The following is a 26,836-nucleotide window of genomic DNA, read 5'->3' on the forward strand; positions in this document are numbered from 1 at the left end:
AGCCCCCCTGCAGCCAGGGTGTACTCGGCGGAGCAGAGACCCACTCGTGGCCCGTGGAGAAACCCACGTCGGGGAAGAGATGCCTGAGCCCAGGAGAGGTCGTGGAGCAGGGGATGCACGACGAGGTACTGTTAATAATGGGCATGGAAATGCACGACGAGGTCGTGGAGGCATCTGGAATCCGTGGGATGACCCACGCTGACGCGAGTGGCAGCAGCTCCCTAAGAGGCCGAGACTGGTAAAGCCTGAACTGGTGCAATCCATGGGGAAGGATTGCAATCCTGCAGGCGGGACTTACGCTGGAAAAGTTTGGGGACTTTTTCCTCGTGAGTAGGGGATCCACCGAAGCAAGGGAAAAATGGTGTAAAGAGTCCTCCTCCTTTAAGAAAGGAGCGGCAGTTAACAACATGGATGAACTGACCTGTACTCCCCATTCCCTGTTCTCCTGCGCCGCCGCGGGGAGGTTGAGCCAGGAACGAAAGGAAATAGGGAGTGGGGAGGTTGTTGTGTTTAAGATCTGGCCTTGTTTTCTCTTTCTCCTCTCAAGTAACCGGTTTCGTTCCCTTATGTCTCCTGTTAAGTAACTGTTAATAAATTGTTTTGTTTTATGAAGAAAGCCTGAGTCATGTTTTGCCCGGGACCATGGTTGGTGGGTGCTCCCTCTCGGTTCTTGTCTCGACCCTCAGTCCAAAAACCACGACAGCCCTTCACTGTTTTTCCAGGACAATTCATTTTAAGTAGTTCCTTTAATTCTGCCATCAATGGAAAGAAGCAGGGTGGGGATTCTGCCTGTCCCTTAAGGGAGAAACTGGAACAAGGAAGAGTTGAGCAGGCAGTGCAGACAGCTGCTTGTTCTGTCATACATTTTTGTGCATCAAAGGGCTTTGCCATGTATAACACAGAGGAATTCCAACCTAACAGGAGTAACTGGCAGAGCAGAAATCAGTGTCCACTTTAAATTACAGATACAAGCAAGTAGAGTGCTGGTAACCAGAAAAGCACCAGACATCTTTGGCAGTTAAATGAGTGTGTCCAGGGAAAGCATTCCTGGTTCATAGACTAAAGTCACCTGCACCCTGACTTCAATTAGTTTTTTTTAAACTTTATTTTTCATTTCTGCACTTACTGGGATAGTAGACAGCTGAGAAGTGATTTTTAGTTTTGAGGAACTCAGAGAAGTATTATTGATGTCATAATAACCTTTTTGAGATTAAGGTGTCCTCTCCTTACCTTTTAGGTTGGAAAACTGATTAAAGAAGCAGCAGGCAAGAGCAATCTGAAGAGAGTTACATTGGAACTTGGAGGAAAAAGTCCTAACATTATATTTGCAGATGCAGACTGTAAGTAGCATTTTTCTTATATAAATCTACTACTTTTCCAAGTCCCATGTTCTTTTTATTTTCTTTGTCTATACATTATTTGTATCTGTTAAATGAAAGAGCAACTTTAAATGTTTTCTGCTCACACCACAGTTTTAGGTTAGATTGCCATCAAAAATTGGTGGCTCTTGAATGGGTATGAACCTCTGACAACCTGTCTACCATTACTGTAATTAAGGATCATACTAAAGCAGTACAAATGCAGAATCAAAAGCAGCCAGATGGATCTTATACAGATTTATTAACTTTCTAGCTGAATACCCCTCTTGGTAGTGCTGATAGGGCAAATAATGTTGAATCGATATTTGACATAGAACAGCTGAATTGTCTGGGTGTGCTGTGCTTCTCTTGGTAAGAGTAGTGTTGGACATGAGTAAATGGATTAATATCTGTGTTTTAAAGGGCCATAAAACCCAAAAGTGCTAAAAAGGGAAATGAGATGATGAGACAAAAGTTTGTAAAGAATTGATATTACTATTCAAGTTTATGATCTGATGAACTCTGCATTTCTTTGCAGTGGACACCGCTGTGGAATCGGCACATCTTGGTCTGTTCTACCATCAGGGACAGTGCTGTGCAGTAGGATCTAGAATATTTGTGGAAGAGCCTATTTATGATGAATTTGTTCGACGGAGCATTGAACGAGCAAAGAAGTATACTCGGGAACCCTCTGTTGCCTGGTGTGCAGCAAGGCCCTCAGGTAAGTAATTTTACACGTTTCCGATATAATTGTGACACGACAGCACAGTTTAATGTTCTTCTAAACCTGTTGCATTAGTTTCAAGGCAAGGTACAGTTGTCTAGTGCTTAGTATGAACGACCAGGAGGAAGAAGCTGGAGTGATGGTTGCTTGTGCCACTGTCATAGGCTTAAGGGTGAAGTTTCTCTCTCTTTCACAGTTTCTTTTATTATGGAATGGAAACAATTACATAGAACTGAAATGCTTTGAGTAAGCTCCAATGCACAAGGTGTAAAAGTTCAAGTACGATCACCTGCACTGAAGATTGCTAAATTCTACACATTCTATCCACACTATATTCAAATAGTGCTACTGTAAGAGAGTAGCTTGAGAAAATAAGATTTAATAGTGTCTTTTTCTCCTTTTTCAAGGTGTTGATGTTTCATTATATGGCTTTCAGTTTTAGAACATTACACAATTAAAATACATCCTTTTGTATTTTTTTCTGCTTATGTTAAAAAGTTATGTCAAGAGTTTCCCCATTAGATGAATGCTAAAATGCAACATTAAAAAGCAGTGCTGTCACAAAGCTGTGGATTCAGTGGATCACATTAGAGCACTGTTAAATTAGTTTTCATCTGGAGTCTTATTCCCGTATGAACTTGTACTACAGGATATATACTTTATTGGCAGAGCTATTATGCAGGGCTCTCCAGCAGTTCCACTTCAGCACACGCAGTTGAAAAAAGCTGCAACATCGTTAGGGTTTGGTTAATGAGTTAGAAGAACAATTGTTATCAGTGTGTGCTGTTTCATCCCTGTAGTATCTTTTCATTTAGCTCAATCAGGAGCAGTTTCAAAAAATCCTGGATCTCATTGAGAGTGGGAAAAAAGAAGGAGCCCAACTGGAATGTGGAGGAGGTCGATGGGAAAACAAAGGTTACTTCATCCAGCCCACAGTTTTTTCTAACGTCACAGATGATATGCGCATCGACAAAGAAGAGGTGAATAAATTCTTGGCACTCTGTGCTGTCACTGGAGATCATTAGTTTAAATTTCTGTAAAAAATATCCATTTAGAAGGTCGAGTGGCTACATAAAAATGCTTTCAGTAAATCTGTCATTCCTTTCTGGTGGTATTTACAATGCTTTTCTTGGTTTCTGATGTCCATTTACTGACTCAGTGGAGGTGAGAGAGAGGAGTATGAGGTTGGCCAGCCAACAAAAGCTCCAGCTTAAGCAAGCAGTAGAGAAGAAATTCTGAGTTTCAGATTGCTTACATCACCCTCTCCTGTCCATGTCTCACACATTGGAGTCGCAGTAACCTGTAACAGAGAAGTAAACCTTGAAAACACAGCTTGTGAACTCTTTGCACTGCCTAAGGAGCCACTTAAGTCAGGGTTTGGACAAGACACGCACCTAGCAGCTACTTTGTGATAAGAGAAAATAGTTGGACTGTGTTTCAACAGGCATGTTGTCGGTGGCAATTCCAGCAAAGCAGTTTTGCCTCCACAGGGTAATTGAACCCAGATGAGTTTGCAGATGTGTCTATATAATGTTGAAGGAGCTTTTATTGACCCAAGTAAGGTGGCGGTGATAAAGCAGCAGAGAGCTGTGAAACAGGAGAGAGCTGTATGAGAAATAATGTGGATTGTTTCTGCTGGTCTGGGAGGCACGTAGGAAACTGCAGAGTTCTGTTTCTTCACAGATATTTGGTTTCCTTTGTGTCAGCAGTACAAGTACACTATTTGGAGTGTATTGAATAATGACACCTCAGAGAGCCAGGGCAATTTAAGGAATATCCAGGTTCTGAAACTCACAGCTTGAACAGTGGAGGAACGTTCAGTGGTTTTCTGATCTATATAAATCCATTCCTGTAACTCTAGTTAGAAACCAACATTAAACACTTTCCAGGAAAATCAAGTGGAAAGCTGGTGATCTATGAGAAGGTGAGAATTGAGAGGTGATGCTCTCCTGCCCTGCACAGCCTTGGCACTGTGTAGTGAGCATGGGCACCTCTGGCTGAGAGCACAGAGTGGGATGATGGGAAAGCCAAGCCTGAGGGATGATTATCTCACATAACACTCACAGAGAAAGCAGAATTGGTTGTTTCATTTGGCAAACCAGCCTCATTGTGCGTCTGTCTGCAGAGATAAAAGTCTAACAGAAAGTTCAGGGGAAGGACAAGTTGAATGTCTTTCTCAACTCTAAAACTGGATCTGACCAATAAAATACCAGTTCCTTGGTAACCGGTACAGATATGTAACACTGTGACTCCACACTAACTGATTTTATGGTGGGTGTCTTTTCATCTTTATGTATTTGTTTTCATCATCTATTATTTTATGTAGTTATTTATTGCTTTATTAATCATTTTAAGATAGCTATCTTGATTTACTTAATACTACAAAAAAATCTTGTATTTATGTGAATTTATGGTCCTTATTAGAACTCTGTTCTGAGATGGACGGACACTCTTGACTGAATGAACTCAGGAATAAGGCCATGTGACAGAAATGAATTTTAAAAATAGATATTATTTACAAGTGAGCTATACTAGTCCACTTCATATGTTTATCTATGTCTGAAACATATTTTTTACCTGTTCAACAAATTATGAAGTTTAAAACTTGTCATGGTTTGATGTGGAGGGGGGGGTGGTTCTGGTGGCAGGAGAGGGGTTTTGGTCCCTGTGACCTCCCCGGTCTTGGAACCGGGTTAGGCTTAGTTCTGGCCACCAGATCAGACTGCCATCCCCCTCAGGATTGAGCCAATAGGGCGCCTCTGCGAATTGCCCTATTTAAGTCAGGACAAGGGAACCGGAAAAGGTGCTTCGCCCAGGATCGAGCAGAGAAGGGAGGAGGGCACTGCCCCCGCTCCCTGGCTCCTGACCGGGCGGCTGCCTGTGTCGGGCCGGCGCCGCCCACGGAGAATGGCGGCGGCGGAGCCAGCTGGGGAACTCGGGGGCACCCCACTCCCGGGGTGCCCACTGGGCTGAGTTCACCTGGAGAGGACTGAGATCTGAGAGAAACAGCTGCATCGACACCAGGTCAGTGAGGATGGAGCGGGAGGAGGTGTGCCGGAGCCGAGTTTCCCCTGCAGCTGATGGTGAGATAGCAGGCTGCCCCCCTGCAACCAGGACGGCCTCGGTGGAGCAGAGACCCACTCGCAGCCCGTGGGGAGAAGATGCCTGAGCCTGAGGATGGTCGTGTTGGGGTGCACGACGAGGCAGAGCGGCATCTGGAGTCTTCGTGACAACCCACGCCGGAGCGAGTGGCTACAGCTCCCTAAGTACCCGAGACTGTGGTAAAGCCCACACCGGAGCAATCTGTGGGGAAGGATTGTTTCCAGTGGGCTGGACTCACGTTGGAGAAGTTTGTGGATTTTTCCTCGTGGGTAGGGGATCCATTGGAGCAGGGGAAAAGGGTGTAAGGACTCCTTCTCCTTTAAGAAAGAAGCAGCAGTAACAGCATGGAATGAACTGACCTGCACTCCCCCAGTCCCTGCCCCCTGTGCTGCTGGGGGGAGGAGGTAGAGCTGGGAGGAAAAGGAAGGGGCGGGGGGAAGGTGTCGGTTTTAAGATCTGGTTTTGTTTCTTTCTGTCCTCTCAAGTAATCGGTTTTTGTTTCCCTTTGTCCTTCTAAGTAATCATTAATAAACTGTTTTGCTTTGAGAAAAGCTCTGCCTGTTTTGCCCAGGACCATGGTTGGTGGGTGCTCCCTCTGTTCTTGTCTCAACCCTCAGTCCCTTTGTTGTTTTTTTTTTCTCTCCTCTCTACTTTACTGGAGAAGGAGAGACTGTGTGAGTTTTAGTTGCTGGATCAGCCTAAAACCACGACAAAACTGTAGATGAAGTTATCAAGAGAGCAAATAATACTACCTATGGCTTAGTAGCAGCAGTTTTTACCAAAGACATTGATAAAGCACTGACATTTGCAGCTGCTCTTCAGGCTGGATCAGCGTGGTAAGTAATGGCTTAAGTAACATGGTAAATGCCGTACTGTACAATATGGTACATATAAAGTGACAAACAATACAATGCACACAGTACACAATAAAAAATTACAGTATAATACAAAATACAATGAAAAATAGATTACATACAATACATAATGTATTTTTACTGCACATTGTAAAACAAACAATACAATATATCATACGTTACATAGGATACATCCAATACGCAGCACAAGATGAAGTAGAATACAAAACATGACACAAAGTACAGTACAAAACAAAATAACCTGCAGTACAAACCACAATACAAAACACAGGAAAATACATATTATAGAAAATGCCATTCCCACTATACAACACATTGTGTACAATAAAATACATACAACACTGTACAACAGATACACCACGATATAGACAGTAACATACATACAAAACACCATATACAATACAAACTACAGTAAAATACAACAAATACCATACTGAACAATATAACGCAACACATAAATACAGCATTCACAAAACATACCATACAATGCCATAAAATACAATGCAATGTCATAAGATACCATTCCAATCATACCTACAACAATATACTTCCCCCACACTGCACAGCATACAAGACACTACACACACTACAGCACAAAAAGAATAACTACAACACAAATCACGAAACACATACCGTACAACACAATCGATACCATACACTACGTACATTAAAACAATACTGCGCATATAAGACAATGCATATGAAACACATGGTACAATAGGATACACAGGATACAATGCATACAAAATTATACGTATAATGCCATACATCACATACCATACATACAACGCTACACATGCAATAAAATCCCTACCACACCACCCAACAAAACACAACACCCACAAGACATACCAGGAAATGCACGACAAAATGCAGTCTACACAATACGTATGTAACCACACAAAACATCCAATACCATACAACATACAATACAATATTTACCTGCATTATAAGAGAAAACATGTTCCAAGGGAAAATACATTCCAATACAGAAAACATTACAACAAAAGATGCATTACAATGCACTCGATACAATAGAAACAATGCAACACCTACAACACAATACTAAATACAACACCAAATACATTCTAAACCATACGAGACAATGCTTACAGGAAATAGCAAGTCGAAAAATACAGAAAATGCAATACATAAAAGACAATACAAGCAGAATGCAAAAATACTTGAAAAATACAGCACAATTCAAAAAATACAAAACATAGAATAAAATACCATATATATAATAAGATACATACGATATAGATGACACATACAATAATTGTCATACCATACAGTACATGACACAAAACATACAATCCAAAATACAAAATATTATATCGTACGAACAATACAATACGATACCATAAATTACGATAACATCGGTAAGTACCTTACCATACATAAGATGCACACTACAATGTAAAAAACAATACAAAATAGAACACAAACAAATGGAATATACAATAAATACAATATGATACATATGGTACAATAAACACAACACTTAGAATATAAAACACACACAATACATACTACACAAGGCAATAAAAAATAGAACACGGTACACACCACAGCATATTTAAAAAACCATACAATACCACACAAACTACAGTACAATAGAATATACATCACAGTACAAAGAACAATACAATTCCACATACATTATCATACAAAACACAGCAGAATACGTATCAAAGAACACAACACCATACACCCCAACACCAAAAAAATAACATACTTGATAGACCACACATAAAATACCATACAAAAAATATCATACTGAGGGAGATGAGTGAGGACTCCTGACACGATCAATGTGATCAAATAAGTGAAGCTTTATAGCTTTCTAAACGAGATGGCAATCTGAGATTGGTTACAATACAAACAATAGCCCACCCCTCAGTATGATTGGTTGCATCCCGGAAGCAACGTCATCATGGTGTCAAATTCCCGTTCTGCATCCAGGCACGTGTCTCAGGAAAGGCTGGATTGTTCACATGTCCGTTGATTCTCAGGTATCCTTCCACATCATACATACAATGCAACAGATAATACACGACATGCCATACAAAATACAATACTACATATACCATATGCACAATACACACAAGGCATAAAATGCAAGACAAAATACAAGAAATACCAAACCGGACAACACAATCACAATCCAATGCACAATGCGACACATGCCAGACCACAAGACGCACACTAGAAAATACAACGCGGACCGTACCATACATGTAATGCAATGCAAAGCAGAATACTTACACCACTAAATAACACATATGTTACACAATATACAACACAAAACCAACTACAGTCTATGCAGCACAATACAACACATACCATACATACCAGGTAACAGAATACACAATACAACATGAAACAGAAAATGCAATACACAATAAAACAAAAAATACAATACACAACAGAACACAATACATAAAATAACAAAAATACCAAACAGTACAATACAGACACTAAATAACACTTACAATACACATACAATAAGCACCTACAATACAGCACATAAAATACATACAATACAAGCTACAATACCAACTATGAACAACAAAATAAAGCAGCATACTGTCATGGTTTGATGGGGGGGGTGGGTCTGGTGGCAGGAGAGGGGCTTTGCTCCCTGTGACCTCCCTGGTTTTGGAACCGGGTTAGACCTGGTTCTGGCTACCTGATCGGACTCCCATCCCCCTCAGGGTTGAGCCAATCGGTGCCTCTGCGAATTGCCCTATTTAAGTTGGGACAAAGGAACCGGAAAAGGTGTGCCTTTCCCCAGGAGCGAGGAGAGGGGAGGAGGGCACTGCCACTGCTCCCCAGCTCCCAGCCGGGCAGCTGCCTGTATCGGGCCAGCGCCACCCACCAAGGATGGCAGCGGCGGAGCCACCTGGGGAACTTGGGGAGCACCCCGCTCCCGGGGTGCCCGCTGGGCTGAGTTCATCTGGAGAGGACTGAAATCTGAGAGAAACGGCCACACAGACACCAGGTCAGTGAGGATGGAGCAGGAGGAGGTGTGCCGGAGCCGAGTTTCCCCTGCAGCCGGTGGCGAGACAGCAGGTGGCCTCCCTGCAACCAGGACAGCCTCGGTGGAGTAGAGACCCACTCGCAGCCCGTAGAGGGAAGATACCTGAGCCTGAGGACGGTCGTGTTGGGATGCATGACAAGGTAAAGAGGTATCTGGAGTCTGCGTGACGACCCATGCCAGAGCGAGTGGCAACAACTCCCTAAGAATCCGAGACTGTGGTAAAGCCCACACTGGAGCAATCCTGCGGGTAGGACTCACGCTGGAGAAGTTTGTGGATTTTTCCTCGTGAGTAGGGGATCCACTGGAGCAGGGGAAAAGGGTGTAAGGACTCCTCCTCCTCTAAGAGAAAAGCGGCAGTAACAACATGGGATGAACTGACCTGCAACCCTCAGTCCCTGCACCTCTGGGGGGAGGAGGTAGAGCCGGGAGGAAAAGGAAAGGGGGGGGCGGGGAAGGAAGGTGTTGGTTTTAAGATCTGGCTTTGTTTCTTTTTATCCTCTCAAGTAACCCGTTTTGTTTCCCTTTGTTCTTTTAAGTAACCATTAATAAATTGTTTTGCTTTGAGAAAGCCGAGTCTGTTTTGCCCAGGACCATGGTCGGTGGGTGCTCCCTCTGTTCTTGTCTCGACTCTCAGTCCCTTTATTACATTCTTCTCCTCTCCACTTTACTGGACAAGAAGTGAGAGAGTGGCTGTGTGGAGTTTAGTTGCCAGATCAGCCTAAACCACTACACATACATACAATACAATAGCATACCATGCAATGAAAGACACATATAATACACAAAACACAATATACAGTACATACAAGAAATAAAATACAATGCAATACAAAATACAATATATACTATACATACAGTTCAGTCACTAAAGTTCAATACACACAACACATACAGTGCAGTACAAAACAATAAACACCATAGCATAGAAAATACAGTACATACAAAATACAACATACTATACCATATCATATAAGATACTACACAATACAGACTACACAATATGTTCCATACCTACTGTACGTACAACACACCACAAGCAATGCCATACATGCCATACAATACAACGCATCTCATGCAATACATACAATACCTATCACCGTTCCCGGACCACCATACCAAACATACCCTACTCACAACACCATACCAGACATACAAAAGCATACAATACCATACACACAATACCCAACTATATATACACCACACACAACAAATCACCATGCATACAGTAAATGCCATGCAAAATGCAACACGCCGCACGTCTTACAACACAAAATGGAAAGCAACGCATACCACACAATGCCATACCGCATACCATACCCAAGGCCGTACCATACCCACACTACAAAACAACAGACCATACCTACGAACCATACCGTGGAAACCATACCACAGAGAAAACACCTACAGCACAAGACAAACTAGACCACACATACAGTACATCCCATACAGCCAGAGCAAACCAGACAATACAAAATATGATAAAAACACAGTACATTAAATAAGACACACAATACAGACAATGCAACACAAAATATGACACATACAGTTCAATAACTATAGTTCAATGCACACAACACATATAGTACAACATATAAACTACAATACACATCATAACCTACAACAGAAGTTACAATACATACCACAGTATGTACAATACAAAATAGCAGACTACACCATACTGTAGATACCCTACGATACATACCAGACAATATGAACCATTCCTACAAGACAGACCATGCAACACCTGCCAAACACCACCATACATACCATACACTACAACACATACCGCACATTGCATACCCTATGTAACATAACACTCCCAAAACACCACATCGCAAATGCCATACCCCAAACACCATACCATACACACAATTCCATACCCTATCTCCCATACAAAAGACACCAACAAAACACCATACATACCACACCAAACATACAGGAAAAACAATGCAAAATGCAACATAACACAATACAAAAAGCAACACATACAACACAATACCATACTGCATACCATTCCCAATGCCATCCCACACACCCCCTACAGAATACCGGACCATGCTGCACATACTATGTAAACAATACACCATACCATACATACCAGACACACAATACAAACTACAATACCATACCTACCATACCTACAAACCATCCCCTAGAAACCACACCATAAAGAAAATACGATGCAAGACTCTCCTGGGGCGTCATGGAGGAGGACTCCTCTGGCACAGAGCGGTGAAGGGCTCCTCCAGGGCGGCGCAGTGAAGGGCTCCAAATAACACCGGGCAGTAAAGCAGTCCGGAAAAAAGGAACGTGCTGAACACTCAAAAAACACAAACCAGCGAAGTACCCCAAAAAGCTGCCCAGCCAAGGGCTCCTCCATGTCCACTCTGATACACTCCACCAGGGCCCTCTGCTGACACTTTCCAAGAACACCTTGATGGTGAAGCACCGCTACAGAGTGCTACAGCCACGATCCCCCAAAAATCTGGGTGCTGAAACACCCCAGAAAGCCAGGCCGTGGAGGAAACCAGGAAAACCACTTGCTGAAGGACTCTAGAATAGCTGGGTGCTGAAGCACTCCTCCAGGACCACTCGATGATGACCTCCTCATATGCTTCAAAATTGGTGTGGATAGTCCCAGAAAACAGCAGGGAAAGAGCTCTTCTTATTCTCCTTCAGAAATTCCCAGACAACAACAGGACAACATGCCTGTCATTCTTCTAAAGAATTCCTAGCAAGTCCTGTGAAACTTCTTGAATGCACCCCAATTCATAAGCTCCTAGGGCTTCCTGCATTGAAAACACACGCAGGTAGGACACCAGCTTGGTATGTTCATACACACAGAAAACATGCAGCAACTGTGTACAGAATGTATATGGGAAAACATACAGAGATACAGCTGATCTCACCTCGCCAAGGCTTTTCTCCTCTCTGTACTCAGGAGATACATTAACTATGCAGAAACAAGTCCGCACACCCAGGAAAGCACAACCACCTTCTTCTCTCTGGAGCTGCACTCCATACACAGCACATTCACTCAACACTCGGAACAGACACACAGTTTGTAAATTACACACATGCTGCATAAAAAAGACAGACGGGGAGGGGAAGCTGCGCTTTTTGGCCTTGCTGTTAAACACATCCTATCTCTATGCGGAACGTGTATGTTTCAAGGCCAAGGGAGGAAGGGCATTTCTTTCCGTGTGGGGAATATCTACTGTCTTTACTATCTCATGTTTACTATCTTCACTTGGAACACAGGAACACACACCAGGCCTCACCTACCGCTGCACTTAACATCTGCCATCTCCATACGTGCCACACGCCAACAACAAGGGCAGGATTTCTGTCACTGAACACACTACCTACTGTCTTCCTCAAGACTGCACGTGGACAGGCAAAGCCAGGCTGGGTTTCTCAGTATGTAGCACACAAGAGGATATACTCTGTCCACAGAAAACAGACAGTGAGGCTTTCCTCTGCAGGTATAGACTAGTTCCACCTGCAGATAGACTGTATCCAGGCAAAAGATGCCTTCCTGCCTAGTCACAGACTAGACACCATCAAGGCAGGGCTTTTTCGTCTGCTTATACAGTGTAGCCTGTGTGATAAATGAGCGAGTCCCAAACAGAACTCCAATTAGAGTTTACAATTTATTAGGCCAATAAAAGCAAGCAAACAGCACTGGGTGCGCCGGGAGTCTCCGCTCCACCAAGACGCACACCATATAGTTCTTATTTCTGGTTTATATTCCTTTTACTAATACATATTCTCAATTATTTCCGAGAAAAAGGTGGTCTTATTACAATGGGCTCGGAGAAGTCATCTCCATAGTCTCCACCCCTAACCCCCCCGTGTGCGCAGTGTCTCCTGGTGGTCGTGAGTAGGGGTCTCAGGGATGAAGGCTGTATGTCTTCCTCGTGATGACTTTTTCACCTCCCCAGAAAACTAGTGAAGTCATCATGACTCTGCTCTGCGAAGTCATCAGGACCGTCCTTGTTCTCCATCTTGGCTCCTGCTTATCTTACACAACGGTTATGCAACTTGCAGATACATGACTTAAGTAAGCTAACTTAAAAGTGGTTAAGCAAGGTTAGAGATTAAGCGCATACAGGCCCCTAGGCCCCTCTTGTCTAACACCTTGCAATTGGCAGCAAAGCAAAAACGTTAGGTGGCTTTTGCAAGAAGCAGGAACTATATAAATATCATTCTGCTTCCTCTAGGGCTACGGTTATATAAGAACAAACAGAATGGTTAAAGGTTATATATACAGAGAAGGTCATATTTCACAAGTGGGGCTCGTGGTTAGTAGCATCATGAGGCATTTCGCAGGTTTACGTTTTTGCATTTCACAGAGATCTTAAACTAAGATAATCACTTATCTTGAATAGGCATACCCTACTCCTCGCCACCTATTTGCACATCCATCCATTGTCCCATATTGACAAGAATCAAATGAACATATTTCACAGCCTGGATGTATAGAGAATAGAAAACAACAGAAGGGTGAGGGGAGGGCAATGCCTTTCTGGCAGCATACAGATGATAAAACGGCTGTATGAAGAACATGTGGAGAGCACATTCCTGTTGGGATGCAGAACGTATTCTGCCTACAGAGCAGAGACTGGCCAGGTGAGGCAGGGCTTTTCCACCCACCTGCATGTGAAACCCAGGGAGACTGGGGGGTGAGGGGGAGGGGTCTCTCTGGACATGAGGCACATTCTGCCTATAGCAGCACACCAACAGGGCAGGGGAGGCTTTCCTCTTTGCAGAGCAAAGACTTGGTGCAGTTTTCTAACACAATGACCACTCTGGAGCGGGAAACAGTCTCTCGCTCCAGTGCTCAGCCTCTGCACTGCTGCCACCTCAGGCTTCCAACACCCCCTGGCACACCCGTGTTCCGCACCCTCAGGCACACCGGCACCGGGACAGCGCCCGGGGCACGCTCCGCACCGCTCGGCGGGCTGCCCGCTGCCCGCCCCCGGACAAAAGCGCCTTTCTGCCCTCGCCAGTACCTCGGGACGAGCTGTCCGCTCCCCGGGCCCTCTTCCTCTTCCTCCTCCTTCTCCTCCTCCGGGCAGCGCCGCTGAGGCAGCTCCGCACGCAGCGCCTCACGCCGGCGGCCGTTCCTTTAACGTCCCCCCCCGCCTCGCGCCGGCCACCACACCCGGAGCTTCCCGGAGCCGCGCGCGCACCCGCCGCCGGCGGGAGGGGAGGGGGATCACCGGGAAGGGGGATCACCGGGAAGGGGGTGCCGGCAGCCCCGGCAGAGGCGGCAGCCGCCCGGCAGAGCTTCCCGCCCGGCAGCGCCCACCCGCAGCTCCGGCGGGACCGGCAGAGCGGAGAGAAAGGGGCTCCCGAGGAGGAGCCGCCCCAGGGACCGGCCCCGCGGGCACCGCCGCAACGGGACGGGACGGGCACGCCCTGCGCAGCCCCGGCGGCCCCTCGCCGCAGCCCCGGTCAGGCACAGCCCACCCGAAACCAGCCCCAGCCCCGCGCTACAGACCTGCTCCGGCCCCTCCTGGGCTGGGCTCGCTGAGGCGGCTCTGCCCGCGCACGGACGGCTCCGGCCCGGCCCTGGGCACGGCCTCCAGCTGCCCACCTCCCCCCGCCGGGCCGAGGCTCTCGGGCAGGGCAGGCAGAACACCCCTGGTGCCCACCCCAGCCTCTCTCTCCGACAGCACCGCACTGCCCCATAGGCAACAATCCGCCCTGGCACCCGTTGCTAGGCGACAGGGCTGGCAGCCCCACCGGGGCCCTGGGCCTCTCCCCATCCCAGCCCTTTGGTAGCCACAGGCCAGGCCAGACCGAGTCACCCGCCACTGCCCATCCCGGCACAGCCCTGACACTGGGAGAGTGGGAGGGCTCAGGGTCACATGGAGGGCTGAGGCCACGCACAGCTCATGGCAAGAGTGGTGAGAACCAGACAATGCTTTGGTTCCCCTCTGCTTTTACCTCCTTAAGATGAGCCTGTTCCCAACCACAAGATGGCCACGTGAGACCGTCAAAACACATGGTGTGAGCTTTGCTGAAGGCACCGCATCCACAAAGTCCTCCTCACGGCTGTCTGGGCATTCAGCCAAGCCCTGTGATGCTCTCACATGTCAGTATCTACAACCTTGATATTGACTCCCTGGAGCAAAACCAGCAAGGAATAAACTGGCAATAAACTTGGTAAAACTCGCTACTTGAGAACATGGAAATCTCTCCTTCCGTCTTTGTCCACACACAAATTTGGTTTGTCACAGCAGGACAGTGAAGAGTTCACAGGCTCAAAGACAGTCAGTAGCCAAGAATTCATGTGCCTTCAGGCAATCAAAACAGCAAATCATCTTGAAAGACGATGGGCTTTTGTTTAAAACACAGAATTGAGAGTTCTTGTTCAATTACTTCCTGGTATCATGGGTAATTAGCAAACTTCTGAGCTTCCCTATCTAAAGCAAAACATTTGCTTTATATGCCAGTTGTAAAGTTATGGACAGGAACATTCTGGAAAGCATTTCCATGGGATCGTTTGACAGAGATGAAACGCTGTTACCCTAGTGCTAATTAGCAACAATTAGCATAGACTGCTCTCTGGGAAAGGTGATAGTCATCCAGGTCTGTGTTCTCACTGTTGTACCTTTTAGGCTTGGCGGACGTGTAAAGGGCAGAGACAGACAGCACACGTGAGCCAAACGGGATCAGGGTCCAGTTGGCCCAAAATAAATCATGCACATGATCCAAGCCTGGAAGCTGGCCCAGCCCATCTCCTGCCTTTCCGCAGTAGGGCCGAAGCAGACAGGTTTAGATATGAGCTGACTTCTGTTCCTCTGACTCTGTGTCTGTCTGTCAGCACCTCCTTTCCTCTGTGAGTCTTGGGAAACAACTTCTTCCTTAATCTGTCTGTGCCTGTGCATTGTCATCAAATTGTCATGATGACAATTTCCAGGTGTTTCTTCACAACTTACCCTGTGAATGGGATTGAGTTCTGTCCTTTTTCCTCTTTTCCTTTGCGCACTCATTTGCAAGTTTTCTAAGCCCGTGCTTTGATGTGTATCATGGTATAGAGGAGGTTTTTGTTCCATCTCTTTCAGTAGGCTGTTGACATGATTCACTTTTCTTTGTTATGTGGTGACACCAAGTTCCAGATATCATGCAGAGAGAGCCAACGTAAGGTGGTACCAAAGGCCACTGCAATGAAGATGGAAGGAAAAAATCACTTCTGTGACTGGGAGCAACTCTGGGCTGAAACCAATGAGCCAAGAATCGAACCCTCTCTTGTGGAGAAGGCGTTACTTTTCTTAGAAGAACCAGACGAGATTTCTGTCTTTTTGCAGCTATTCTGTAGCAAGAGAGACAACTGTTGTCTTATTAAAATGCAGTCCCCAGGATTTCCCTCCATAGGTGCCAGCCCATCTCTGCAGCACCATAAATCACCAAAATAGGTCTTCTGTTTTCTTCAAATGAAAATTGACTTAACCAACTTTCTCAGTTAAATTCTAATTTATCAGTTTTAAGATCATCCTGCCAATCAGGGTCAGGAGGAAAGGTCTCTCTAGTCCATTCTCCTGCCTCCAACAGTATCTTGGACATTTTTGTACTATTAAGTAGAGAAGGCCTCAATAAACTTTTGTTCAGTTAATTTTTCTAGTCACTTTTTGGAGCCATGCGAACATTCAGCACCCACTGTAGTTTTTGTAAGTTAATGTCAGTAACACAGATTAATTCAACAGTGGGTGAAGAACCCTCCTCTTTGTTTGTTTGCAATGCAAGTGTTTGCTTTAGCCATACCTTTGCTCCTTCTGCACTAATTGTCTTTGTAGCTGACAGTTTGGCAGAGGGACCTCGTTTTCTTTGGAAGCCGCAGCAGAACTATTTGTGAGTCCTCCTGGGAGTCAGAGGCTGCAATGGAGGGTGCAGAACTCAATTCAGCACTAAGATACATCATTGCAAATGAGTATAGGCTGTGTGGCGTGTTCCTTTCCCACTCTTTTTGTTAGAAGACAGCGGGTATGGCTCTCTAGTTCCTGGGGTGTTGGTCACATTGAGGTGTGAGGGATAGCTCACCTTTCAGAGACTGCTTTTTCGGCCCCAGGCTCTTTCTTAGGACATAGATTTGAAGGTGCTTATGATGCATCATCTTTCTTCGCTACTTTCTAGCTGAGCTCATCTATAAAATGAGATTTTTGGAATAAATCCATCTGCTTATGTTGGCAGCATTCACACTTGCAACAGGAGTCCTTTTGGACTTCACAAAGGATTGACAGGAACTCTGTAAGTTGTTTATGCAGCCTTCTCCATCTCCTCTGCGTGGCGCTCCACAGCTACACTCAGCTGTGAATACAGCTGTACTGGCCCTAATACCTGTGGTTTGTGCTTCCCCTTCTGAAAGAACACGTAAGAATGACCGGATTCTGATTGGAGAAATTTTTTTTTTGCAGTCCTTCTTTCTGGAAATAACGATCCCAGAGTGGAGCAGGTGGAATTTTTTACTTCTGGATTTAAGCATTTAAGCTGATACTGTTGCCAAAAATCCGGAATAAGAAACTTATCAACACCAATGGGATGTAGATAAGCAGACACTTCTTTATTGCGGCACCGAGTGCACGGGGGATATCTCCTACTAGCATGCACACCTTGTGTAATAAGTAATATATTAGAATTTGCCAATCAAATAGAAACCGCCATCTCTCAGGAACTAGCTAAGATATATATTAGTTATTGTTTAAATAATAAATACTAACCAATTATCGTTTAAATACTAACTGTTACATTAACTGTTGTATGAATTATTGTTGTAAAATGTTAAAAGTTGTAAAGTGCTAGTCCCTGCTGTAAAATACTAGCTGCCCAGGAGGAGGCTGGTGAGAAAAGATAAGACAGATAAGATGGACTCCGGCAAGGCTGTGACTCACGTCTCACATGTCTGCAGGGAGGAAGGGATACACAAAAACTAGCCCATGTAGGAAAGATAAGGACTAATAAAAACTAACATTTGTCTTCAGATAGTGACAGGTAAGGCGATCAGATGTCCACTCAAGGACAGACCAGGCTGGAACCAGTTTGGCTCTGCAAGCTCAGCAAAATCAGGGATTTTAGGGAAGAGGTGAAAAGTGCACAGTGAGGAAGACCTCCGGCCTTCATCCTGAAGACCCCTGCCCACGACCACCAGAAGGCGTGTCAAGGAGGAGCCTGAGGTGGATCCTGAGGCGGGGACTATGGAGATGATTTCTTGGGAGAGACTGACATTGGAGGGGGGCTATGAGTATGTTTGTATAAATACAAGAAAAACTGCCACGGCGGGTGTGCGTCTTGGTGGAGCAGAGACTCCCGGCACACCCAGCGCTGTTTTGCTTGCTTGCCCTAAATAAATTTTAACTATTGATTTTACAGTTATTGGCTGTTGAGAATCATTTTCTCGCCAAACTATTGAAATCAACCTATAACACCTTGCACCAAAATTAAACTTCTTATATAGAGCTTACACATGCATAAACAAATTATTTCCCGAAAATCATTAGCATATTCTTCCCCTATTTCCGATTCATAGATTCATAGATTCATAGATTCATAGATTTCTAGGTTGGAAAAGACCTTAGAGATCATCGAGTCCAACCATCCCTAATCCCCATTAAACCATATCCTCAAGTAGCTCATCCACCCTATTCTTAAACACATCCAGGGATGGGGACTCAACCACCTCCCTGGGCAGCTTATTCCAGTGGCTGACAACCACAATGTTGCCGTGAATCGAGGTAATTTTGAAAACAAGAGTCTCGTTTGTCCTGTCCGAGATACCACGAGTTTTCTCAAGGATCTCGGCACCAGCTATGGCATACTTTGAGGCACTTATGCCTTTTATGGATAAATGAAGGTATATGTCACAAGCAGAATGGGCATTTCTGTAGATCCTGCCAGGGTTTTATAGTCATTAACATTGGGCAGTTGGTATCCAGGGTAATGAAAGCACATAGAAATAATATATCTTGAAGAATGAGAGCGATTTTCTTTATAATTAGTTTTGTTATTGTTTTATATTTAATGTTTTTCAAAGTTAGAATAATTCCTATTCTTTAAACAGTGGGCCTCACATTCTCAAGTTGCAGTCTACCTTTCAGGTCGTATGTTATGGTACCTGATAGTACAATTGCCGTGTGTGCTGCCAAGTGAAACGTATACAAGGACTAATATTCACTCGGTATTCCCTTTTCTTCCTAGATTTCGATCTCATGGGAGAACCGCTTTGCAAGTTGGGGCGCTTTGTCTGGGAAGAACCAGGAGATTGAGAAGTGGATGACAACTCTGTGAAAATGTGCAGCCCCTGCCAGCTCCCATGTCAGCCTTCAGCGGCGCTGCTCTGCATGCAACAGACACTTCGGATCGCTTCAGCTGTGTTGTTTTTAAAAACTTTTGCTTTCATTTTAACTTTCTAGGATATTAGTCAATCCACGTTTTACACCTCTTCCTTTACGTTTTTTGCCTGTCAAGTTATAAAGCATCTAGCGGTCAGAGTATTTAATAGGAACTCATAGAGTATTTAGTAGCATCTAATAGAGTATTTAATAGGAACTAATATTGATAGTAGATCTTAGGTATTTAATACCTATGCATTTGTGTTTATGTTAAAATACTGTTTGAGTGATTCTGTGTTTGTGTTGTTATGGAAATAAATGTTAAAGAGCAATTAAAACATAAATTTAATTCCTTCATGCATGTTCCCAGAATCATAGAATCATAGAATGGTTAGGGATCACAAAGATCATCTAGTTCCAACCCCCCTGCCATGGGCAGGGAAATCCTCCACTACACCAGGTTGCCCAAAGCCTCATCCAACCTGGCCTTGAACACCTCCAAGGATGGGGCATCCACAACTTCTCTGGGCAACCTGTTCTAGTACCTCACCACCCTCAATGTAAAGAATTTCTTTCTTATATCTAACCTAAATCTGCCCTCTTTCAGTTTAAATCCATTGCCCCTTGTCCTATCACTACACACCCTTGTAAATGTCCCTCTCCAGCTTTCCTGTAGGCCCCCTTTAGGTACTGGAAAGCTTCCTACTTCTTTTATAATTAGTTAGAGCAATCCCTGAGCAAAATACACAAGAAAGGAGCAGAGGTAGTTTATCAGGTAGTTAAAAAGAAGTGCTGGATGACATTGCTGCAGCTTTGTCACCTGAGTTTGGTTTTGTGCTCCCCAGCTGATGTGGCTCAAGGCCGTTGGATGCCGTGCCACGGAGGGTCAGCCCTCCCTCGCCTCAGCCGGCCGGGGGGGTGGAATGGCGACGACGACCCAGCAGCCCTGTGCCGGCCTCCCCCCTTGTTGTTGTTGCTGCTGTTGTTGTTGCCGCAGCTCCGGCTGCTCGCGCTCCGTAGCCGCCGCCGACCCCTCCCGCCGAGGGGACCATCAGCTGCAAACGAACCGGCGCAGTGGGGCCCGCCGCGCGTCTCCGTCCCTTCCAGCCGCGGCTCGTTCCGCACACGAGCGGCAGCGCCGAGGCCAACACCGCGCCCGCTGCCCCGGCCGACAGCAGCAGCGGCGTCCCCGGGGCGCCGCCAGGCGCGGTGGGCGGCGCGGCGCGGGGGTGCCGGTGTTCCGACTTCGTTGGAAGAGGGGGAAAGCAATAAGTCTGTCTTTCGTTCGGGGCCCTGCATCAAAAGATTCGATGATGACTTTGCCAGGCCAGCAGCATCCCCACGGGTGGCTGCACGCCAAAGTTTAACGTCTATAGTGTCCCAAGTCCTTGTCATGTATATATTTGAAGAGTTTGCCTCCGGTACATGGGCTGATACCCAAACCAGGAGTACCGGGAGTTTTATCAAGTCAGAACTGTTAATAGTGCTGGTTTCTCTAGCACTTTGTCAAAACCTTAACTACAGACTTATGTTCTGTTAAAGCCGTGCTTCCCATTGTTCCCAGTCGCTTACCTCCTCCTGTTGAGGCAGTTGTTGCTTATTTTTTTTCTCTGGTCTTTAGATTCTTACTTCTTCTTTCCTTTGGTTCCTAATTCTTCGTGTTTCCCGATAATATCTTTTGCATATCCCACTGCAATCAGGGGGGCTAATACCTTTTTCCAAGTTTTAATCCACGCTCCTCTAAGAAGCTTCTCACCAATCGCGACAGTGGATCCCGCAGATCGTCCAGCTTTCACCTATAGGTTGCCTGTATGTAGATCTGCCCGGCTTTCCCCGATGGGCCGCCTGAATGTGGATCCCGTGGATCGTCCGGCTTTCCTCTATAGGCCGCCTGTATGCAGATCTGCCTGGCTTTCCCCGATGGGCCGCCTGAATGTGGATCCCGTGGATTGTCCGGCTTTCCTCTATAGGCCGCCTGTATGCAGATCTGCCTGGCTTTCCCCGATGGGCCGCCTGAATGTGGATCCCGTGGATCGTCCGGCTTTCCTCTATAGGCCGCCTGTATGCAGATCTGCCTGGCTTTCCCCGATGGGCCGCCTGAATGTGGATCCCGCAGATCGTCCGGCTTTCCTCTATAGGCCACCTGTATGTAGATCCGCCTGGCTTTCCCCTATAGGCCGCCTGAAGTCGCCGTCCCTTCTCCACTAAAATAACACTCGTTCAAAAAAAGTAATAGATGTGCCGAGCGAAATGATAGTGAGTCCAGCTCATTCTTCCTGTCCCTGTTCGGGCGCCAAATTGCGGAGAAGGGATTTGGAGAAGTACTGAGATGACTCAATATGAGTTAGCTGCAGGAAGTCTCGTTTATTGTGCAGTTCTTATTGCTTATATAGACAGTTTTTGCCAGTAATTCTGAGACCACACCTTTTCTACACCATTATTGGATGATACATATGCTTGTCATATTTAACAGCTTATCTCAAACAGACACCCGCTTAGCGAAGCTCTGCTCTAAACAAACACTACTCCCTTATCATACTGCATAGTTTTCTTATCCTTAACTTCAAGGGCATTCTGCCCTTGAGGCCTAACTTTCGAGCTCCAGTCTTTATTTACACAGGGTTTTCTTCGTGCAGTCTCTTCAAGGATCTGCACTCCAACACTGACCCATTTCACACGTGCCTTATTGGTGTGCCAATACTTTGGCCAAATAATAGTACAAACATAACAGAGTTCAAAGATTCGCACATACCTCTGCCCTCTCATACCAACAACCCAGTGGCATGAGACAGACCTGCAGTGGGTAGGATTGGCCTTTCGATGTAGGATCGGAAGTCCAAGCCGCCTTGATTAGAGCACTCAATGTGACCACTCCTGCAGGACTGCAAGAACTTGATCTCTTAGGTAGCCTGTTACCAGGAACGTGGAAAAATGTTTCTGGTTTATGGAACCAGTCGATGAGTCACGACGCCATATGTAAAACCATTCGCCCTCCTATGCAACTTGTAAATGGCTCTGGAGTGGTTTGGTTCCAAACGCTGAAGCAAGCCTATCAGGCTAAATTAGGATGCAGTTTTTTCTTCCAAGACAAACCACGTTTCAATGTGTCCGGCACATCGATGTGGGGAGATGTAAAAACTGGAGCACTCATTGGGAAAGTATTTACACGCGATACGCTCCTGCCCCCCGGAATTTTTCTGATCTGTGGAGATCGTGCCTAGCCCGGAATTCCTCAAGGAGCTATCGATGGTCCTTGTTATTTGGGTCGCCTAACTCTCTTTGCCCCTAGCATTCATGATTTTCTAGCTGAACGAACAACCCGATCAAGCCGGGGTAAGAGGAGCCTGAGAGAATTTGACAGCACTTGTAATGACAACGTGCAGCTGCTGAGTCCAGCTGAAATAGCAGCACTATCTGTCTTCCTTCCAGGAGCCTCTGCCGGCAATGCTAATAATCAGTTGGCTAAGCTTGCTTGTTGGGCATTGAAACAATTTAATCTTACCTCTAGTATTCTCACTTCTCTATTGCTTGATGTAGATGATATCCAGCATGCTGTATTGCAAAATCGCGCTGCTATTGATTTTTTATTGTTAGCTCAAGGCCATGGTTGTACTGACTTTGAAGACATGTGCTGTATGGACCTATCTGACCACTCTCAAAGCATTCATAAGCAACTTGCAAACCTCCAAAGTAACATGCATCATATCACGACACAAGATGACTCATTCTCAAACTGGTTCAGTAGTTGGAACATACCAGGTTGGAAAAAAGGAGTAATCATACAAGGCATAACAATATTAGTTGCATTGCTGTTTATGATTCTCTTAGCAGGGTGTGTCCTGAAGTGCGCCTCTCGGGTCCTCCTTAAAGCAATACCAGGACTATGGATTGTCCAAAAACAGAAAGGGGGAAGTGTGGAGGAGTTCCTCTCCGAGACTGGCCATAATATTCTCTCAGGTATGGACAATCCCTGCTTGGGCCGCAGAGCACAAGGTTACCAACTAGATTACTTTTGTCCTTCAAGTTAACTTAATGGCCTTAAAAGGAAATGTAGATTGATCGCCTGCCAAGATGCACGCCTCCTGGATGCCTCTCTGATGACCGCAATGAGGAGACTAAAGGGATGAGCTTATTACCTGTGTTCTGCTAATGCTGCCCTATCACTATAATCCATGAGAGTGTGTTTACATTAAGCAAGCCAATTGTAGAATGTAGTCGTGTCACGCCATATTCTGCTATATAACCTGTGTGTTGTTTGTAATAAAAGAGCATGATTTCTAACCATATTGGTGTATGGTCATGACTCGAGTCCATCCACAGTAGGGATCCTGCTACACAAGAACTTTCGTTCTTGAACAATTCTACAAATCCTGATGCCATCTCATGACAAAATATTTAAAAGACAATTATTAAACAGAACACTTAAACGAAATCCCAAGCAGAATACCCAAAAGACAAACACCAAGCAAAATGTTCTATAAGCAAATATTAAAGAGAATATTCATAAAACAAATAGAATACGCAATAAACAAATACCAAACAAAAAACTCACACAAAACAGGACAAACAAATCCCAAACCAAGTACTCCAAGGAATGAACAAACCAAGTACCCAACAGAGTCACCAAACAAAGTCCGACCCAGCCACAGCTTTCGCCTTTCACTCATGGGCAGAGGCCGGGGCTCCAAACGCAGCCCAGCGGGTGCCCTCCGAGCCCAGTGCTGGCAGCTTTCACTGCGCCTTACGGGCAGGCTGTGCCGCCCAATCCTGAAAGAAGTGCCTTATCCTTTTCCGAGAAACGTTGTGAAGAGCTTTATGGGTCGAGGGTGATGGTCCTGTTACCGAAAATCCGGAATAAGAAACTTATCAACACCAATGGGATGTAGATAAGCAGACACTTCTTTATTGTGGCGCCGGGTGCACGGGGGATATCTCCTCCTAGCATGCACACCTTGCACCAAAATTAAACTTCTTATATAGAGCTTATATATGCAAATCCATTAGGTAATCATACATAAACATATTATTTTCCCAAAATCATTAGCATATTCTTCTCCCATTTCCAATTCTGCACAATAAAAGTTAGAATCATCTGGAAATGAGTCTGTATCACAGCTGGAAGGCTTCAGGCGACTCCAAGCAGACCAATGTTCTAATGCAAAGGCTTTAGGCTCTACTCTAAGGAAGGCCCACACTCCTCCAAGGCTCAGGAGAAAATGCCTCACCCTTAGGAGTAAATGCCCTGCCTTAAATAGTCAGGAGTCACATGGTTTGCTAGATGGTCAAGGCTATTGGCCACTTGACCATCCATCTCCCAGAGTGATTGGCTGAATGCTACAGCACCTGTTTCAAGGTAACTTTCCCAGTGTAACGAGCTACAGGTGTTTCTTAGTTAGCCTGCATAGGGAAAGAACTTTCACAGGATGCTGCAGCAGCCAAAAGGTTTCTCCACAAGTCTGGGGTGTAATATGGGTAGGTGGTCTGTGAGTCGGTGGTTGCGATCTCCCCCTGCCAGAATTACGTTTTGCTTAAGTTCACGGTTTCTGGCAGGTACACATAGACCGTTACGGTTGGGTCTCTTCGTTCTCATTAATCTAGACCTTGATAGCTACATGCATTCTTCTAGTTCTATATAAGTATCATAAATAACTTTACAAATCGACTTGTACTACTTGTTCCTTTTAAATGATTCTGACCTATCCCTTTGATCCTGGTACAGGGCTATACAGGGAGTTTCATAGCAGCATGTGATTACTGTATGAGCTTATTTTTTATGAAAATGTTTCTTATATTTTTATATTATTAAAATTAATTACAAACTATATTGATTACAAAATTTTGATTAAATTTTAATTACCAAAATTCTAAGTATCAGTAACAGTCTTCCCCGAGAATTCCTCGGCGCTGGCTGGAGTTCGATCAGCACTTGATCCTTTCCATTCTCACTCACAAGATCCCATCTGGGTCGCCAAAACTGGTACCAGCTAGGGAGAAAATTCATCTCACAAGGCAGATAAACAGGCACTTCTGTATTTCAGCACTGGGGACACGGGGGATAGCTCTGTCCAAGCGTGTCTGCCTTAGCATCAAAGTCTATAGGTTTTTATACACTCATTTTTTTGACTCATTGTTACATAAGTTATTTACATAAAATTGCGTATTATTCTCGCTCTTAAATTTGACCTTTGAAGTGATTGGTTTTAATAGTTCTATAACCTTATAAATATTCTTATTCTATAACAACCATTGGTTATTCTACTTAATTTTACTAATTAGAATCCTTGATATTCGAATCCAGATGGGAAGGGGCGAGGGGATTTCCAAGCAGCACAGCAGTTTTCTGTGATGGTTTCCTTAGTTTCTTAAAACAAAACACAGAAAAATGCAGTAGCTGGGTGATGAGGTATCCATGGTTCCCTGGTTAAAACATTACAGAGGAAGATCCAGTCATTTCCTGGTGAGGTCTCTAGAGTTACTCGTTAAACTTAACAATCCTAACTTACACGTTTTACTTTTCAGTTTTCTATCTAGCTTTTCTACTTGATTAAATCTTGATTATTTTGTCAGAGTTTTGTAACACTGTCTGCTGCCGTTCCGTGGCAGAGCTGAATGCTTCTCCCCACCAGCGCTCGGCCAGTTGTTTTGCAGTCAGTCCAGCTGGGAGCTTCCGTCCTTGCTCTGATTGCTGCTTTGGCAGCCACCTCTGGCTAGGAGGGAACAAATGTTCTGGTGTCCTGGGTGGAGTCTGGCAAGTTCACTGAGTGAGGTATGGACAGTAAGGTATGGTGCGAACCCAGCGTCCTTTGAAACTGAAAAATGGAGTGTAGTATTTTCTGGCATTTTTTTGTTGTCGTTAGATCTCTGGGATTCCTGTGACCTTTAAGAGCAAGTTGGGGGGATTTAAGCCTAAGTTTCAAGTTAAACATGTGCTAACTGCTACCCTGAGGTGTAGCTTTCTCCCGGCACACTGGAGAAAGCAATTTTTTTTTTTTAATTTGGTGATGAAACAACTCGGGGAGTGGCACTGAAGTGCAGCACCTTTTTTAGCCTCAGGAGTAAAGCGGCACCAGTCCTTCCACACAACGCATCCTTCCCCAGGCTTTCACAAAACAGAAAAGATATGTCAAACCAAGCCCACAAATGTACCCTGGTCTTTCTTTTCTGTACCAGGAACATCGGGACATGACCCTGCTGGGCCATCTGTGCCGCTTTGCCTGGGAAACAAGGTGGTGTCTTTACATTCCAGAACAAGGACTTACCTTTTGCAGTTTTTTACAGTGACTTTAGAGACACCCTGAGGTTGCCCATGCTAAGCTGGTTTACTTGCCCAGCTGGGAAAAAGTGGAGGAAAACAGTAAGCTTAGCTATTGCCTTTGACTTTTCTCGTTACTATGTAGCTC

At 45.0% G+C, this 26,836-nt stretch overlaps 1 protein-coding gene across 1 annotated transcript; it reads left to right on the top strand.

Moving 5' to 3' along the window:
• Positions 1 to 22,555: 22,555 nt before the first annotated feature.
• On the top strand, positions 22,556 to 26,622 carry LOC147526274 (uncharacterized). Its single transcript, XM_086630284.1, is given in 2 exon segments — positions 22,556 to 23,268; positions 26,607 to 26,622. Coding segments are annotated over 2 exon segments (729 nt in total).
• The last annotated feature ends 214 nt before the right edge of the window (positions 26,623 to 26,836 follow it).

The sequence above is a fragment of the Tauraco erythrolophus genome, chromosome W (assembly GCF_009769465.1).
Source record: "Tauraco erythrolophus isolate bTauEry1 chromosome W, bTauEry1.pri, whole genome shotgun sequence".
NCBI classification, from domain to species: Eukaryota; Metazoa; Chordata; class Aves; order Musophagiformes; family Musophagidae; genus Tauraco; species Tauraco erythrolophus.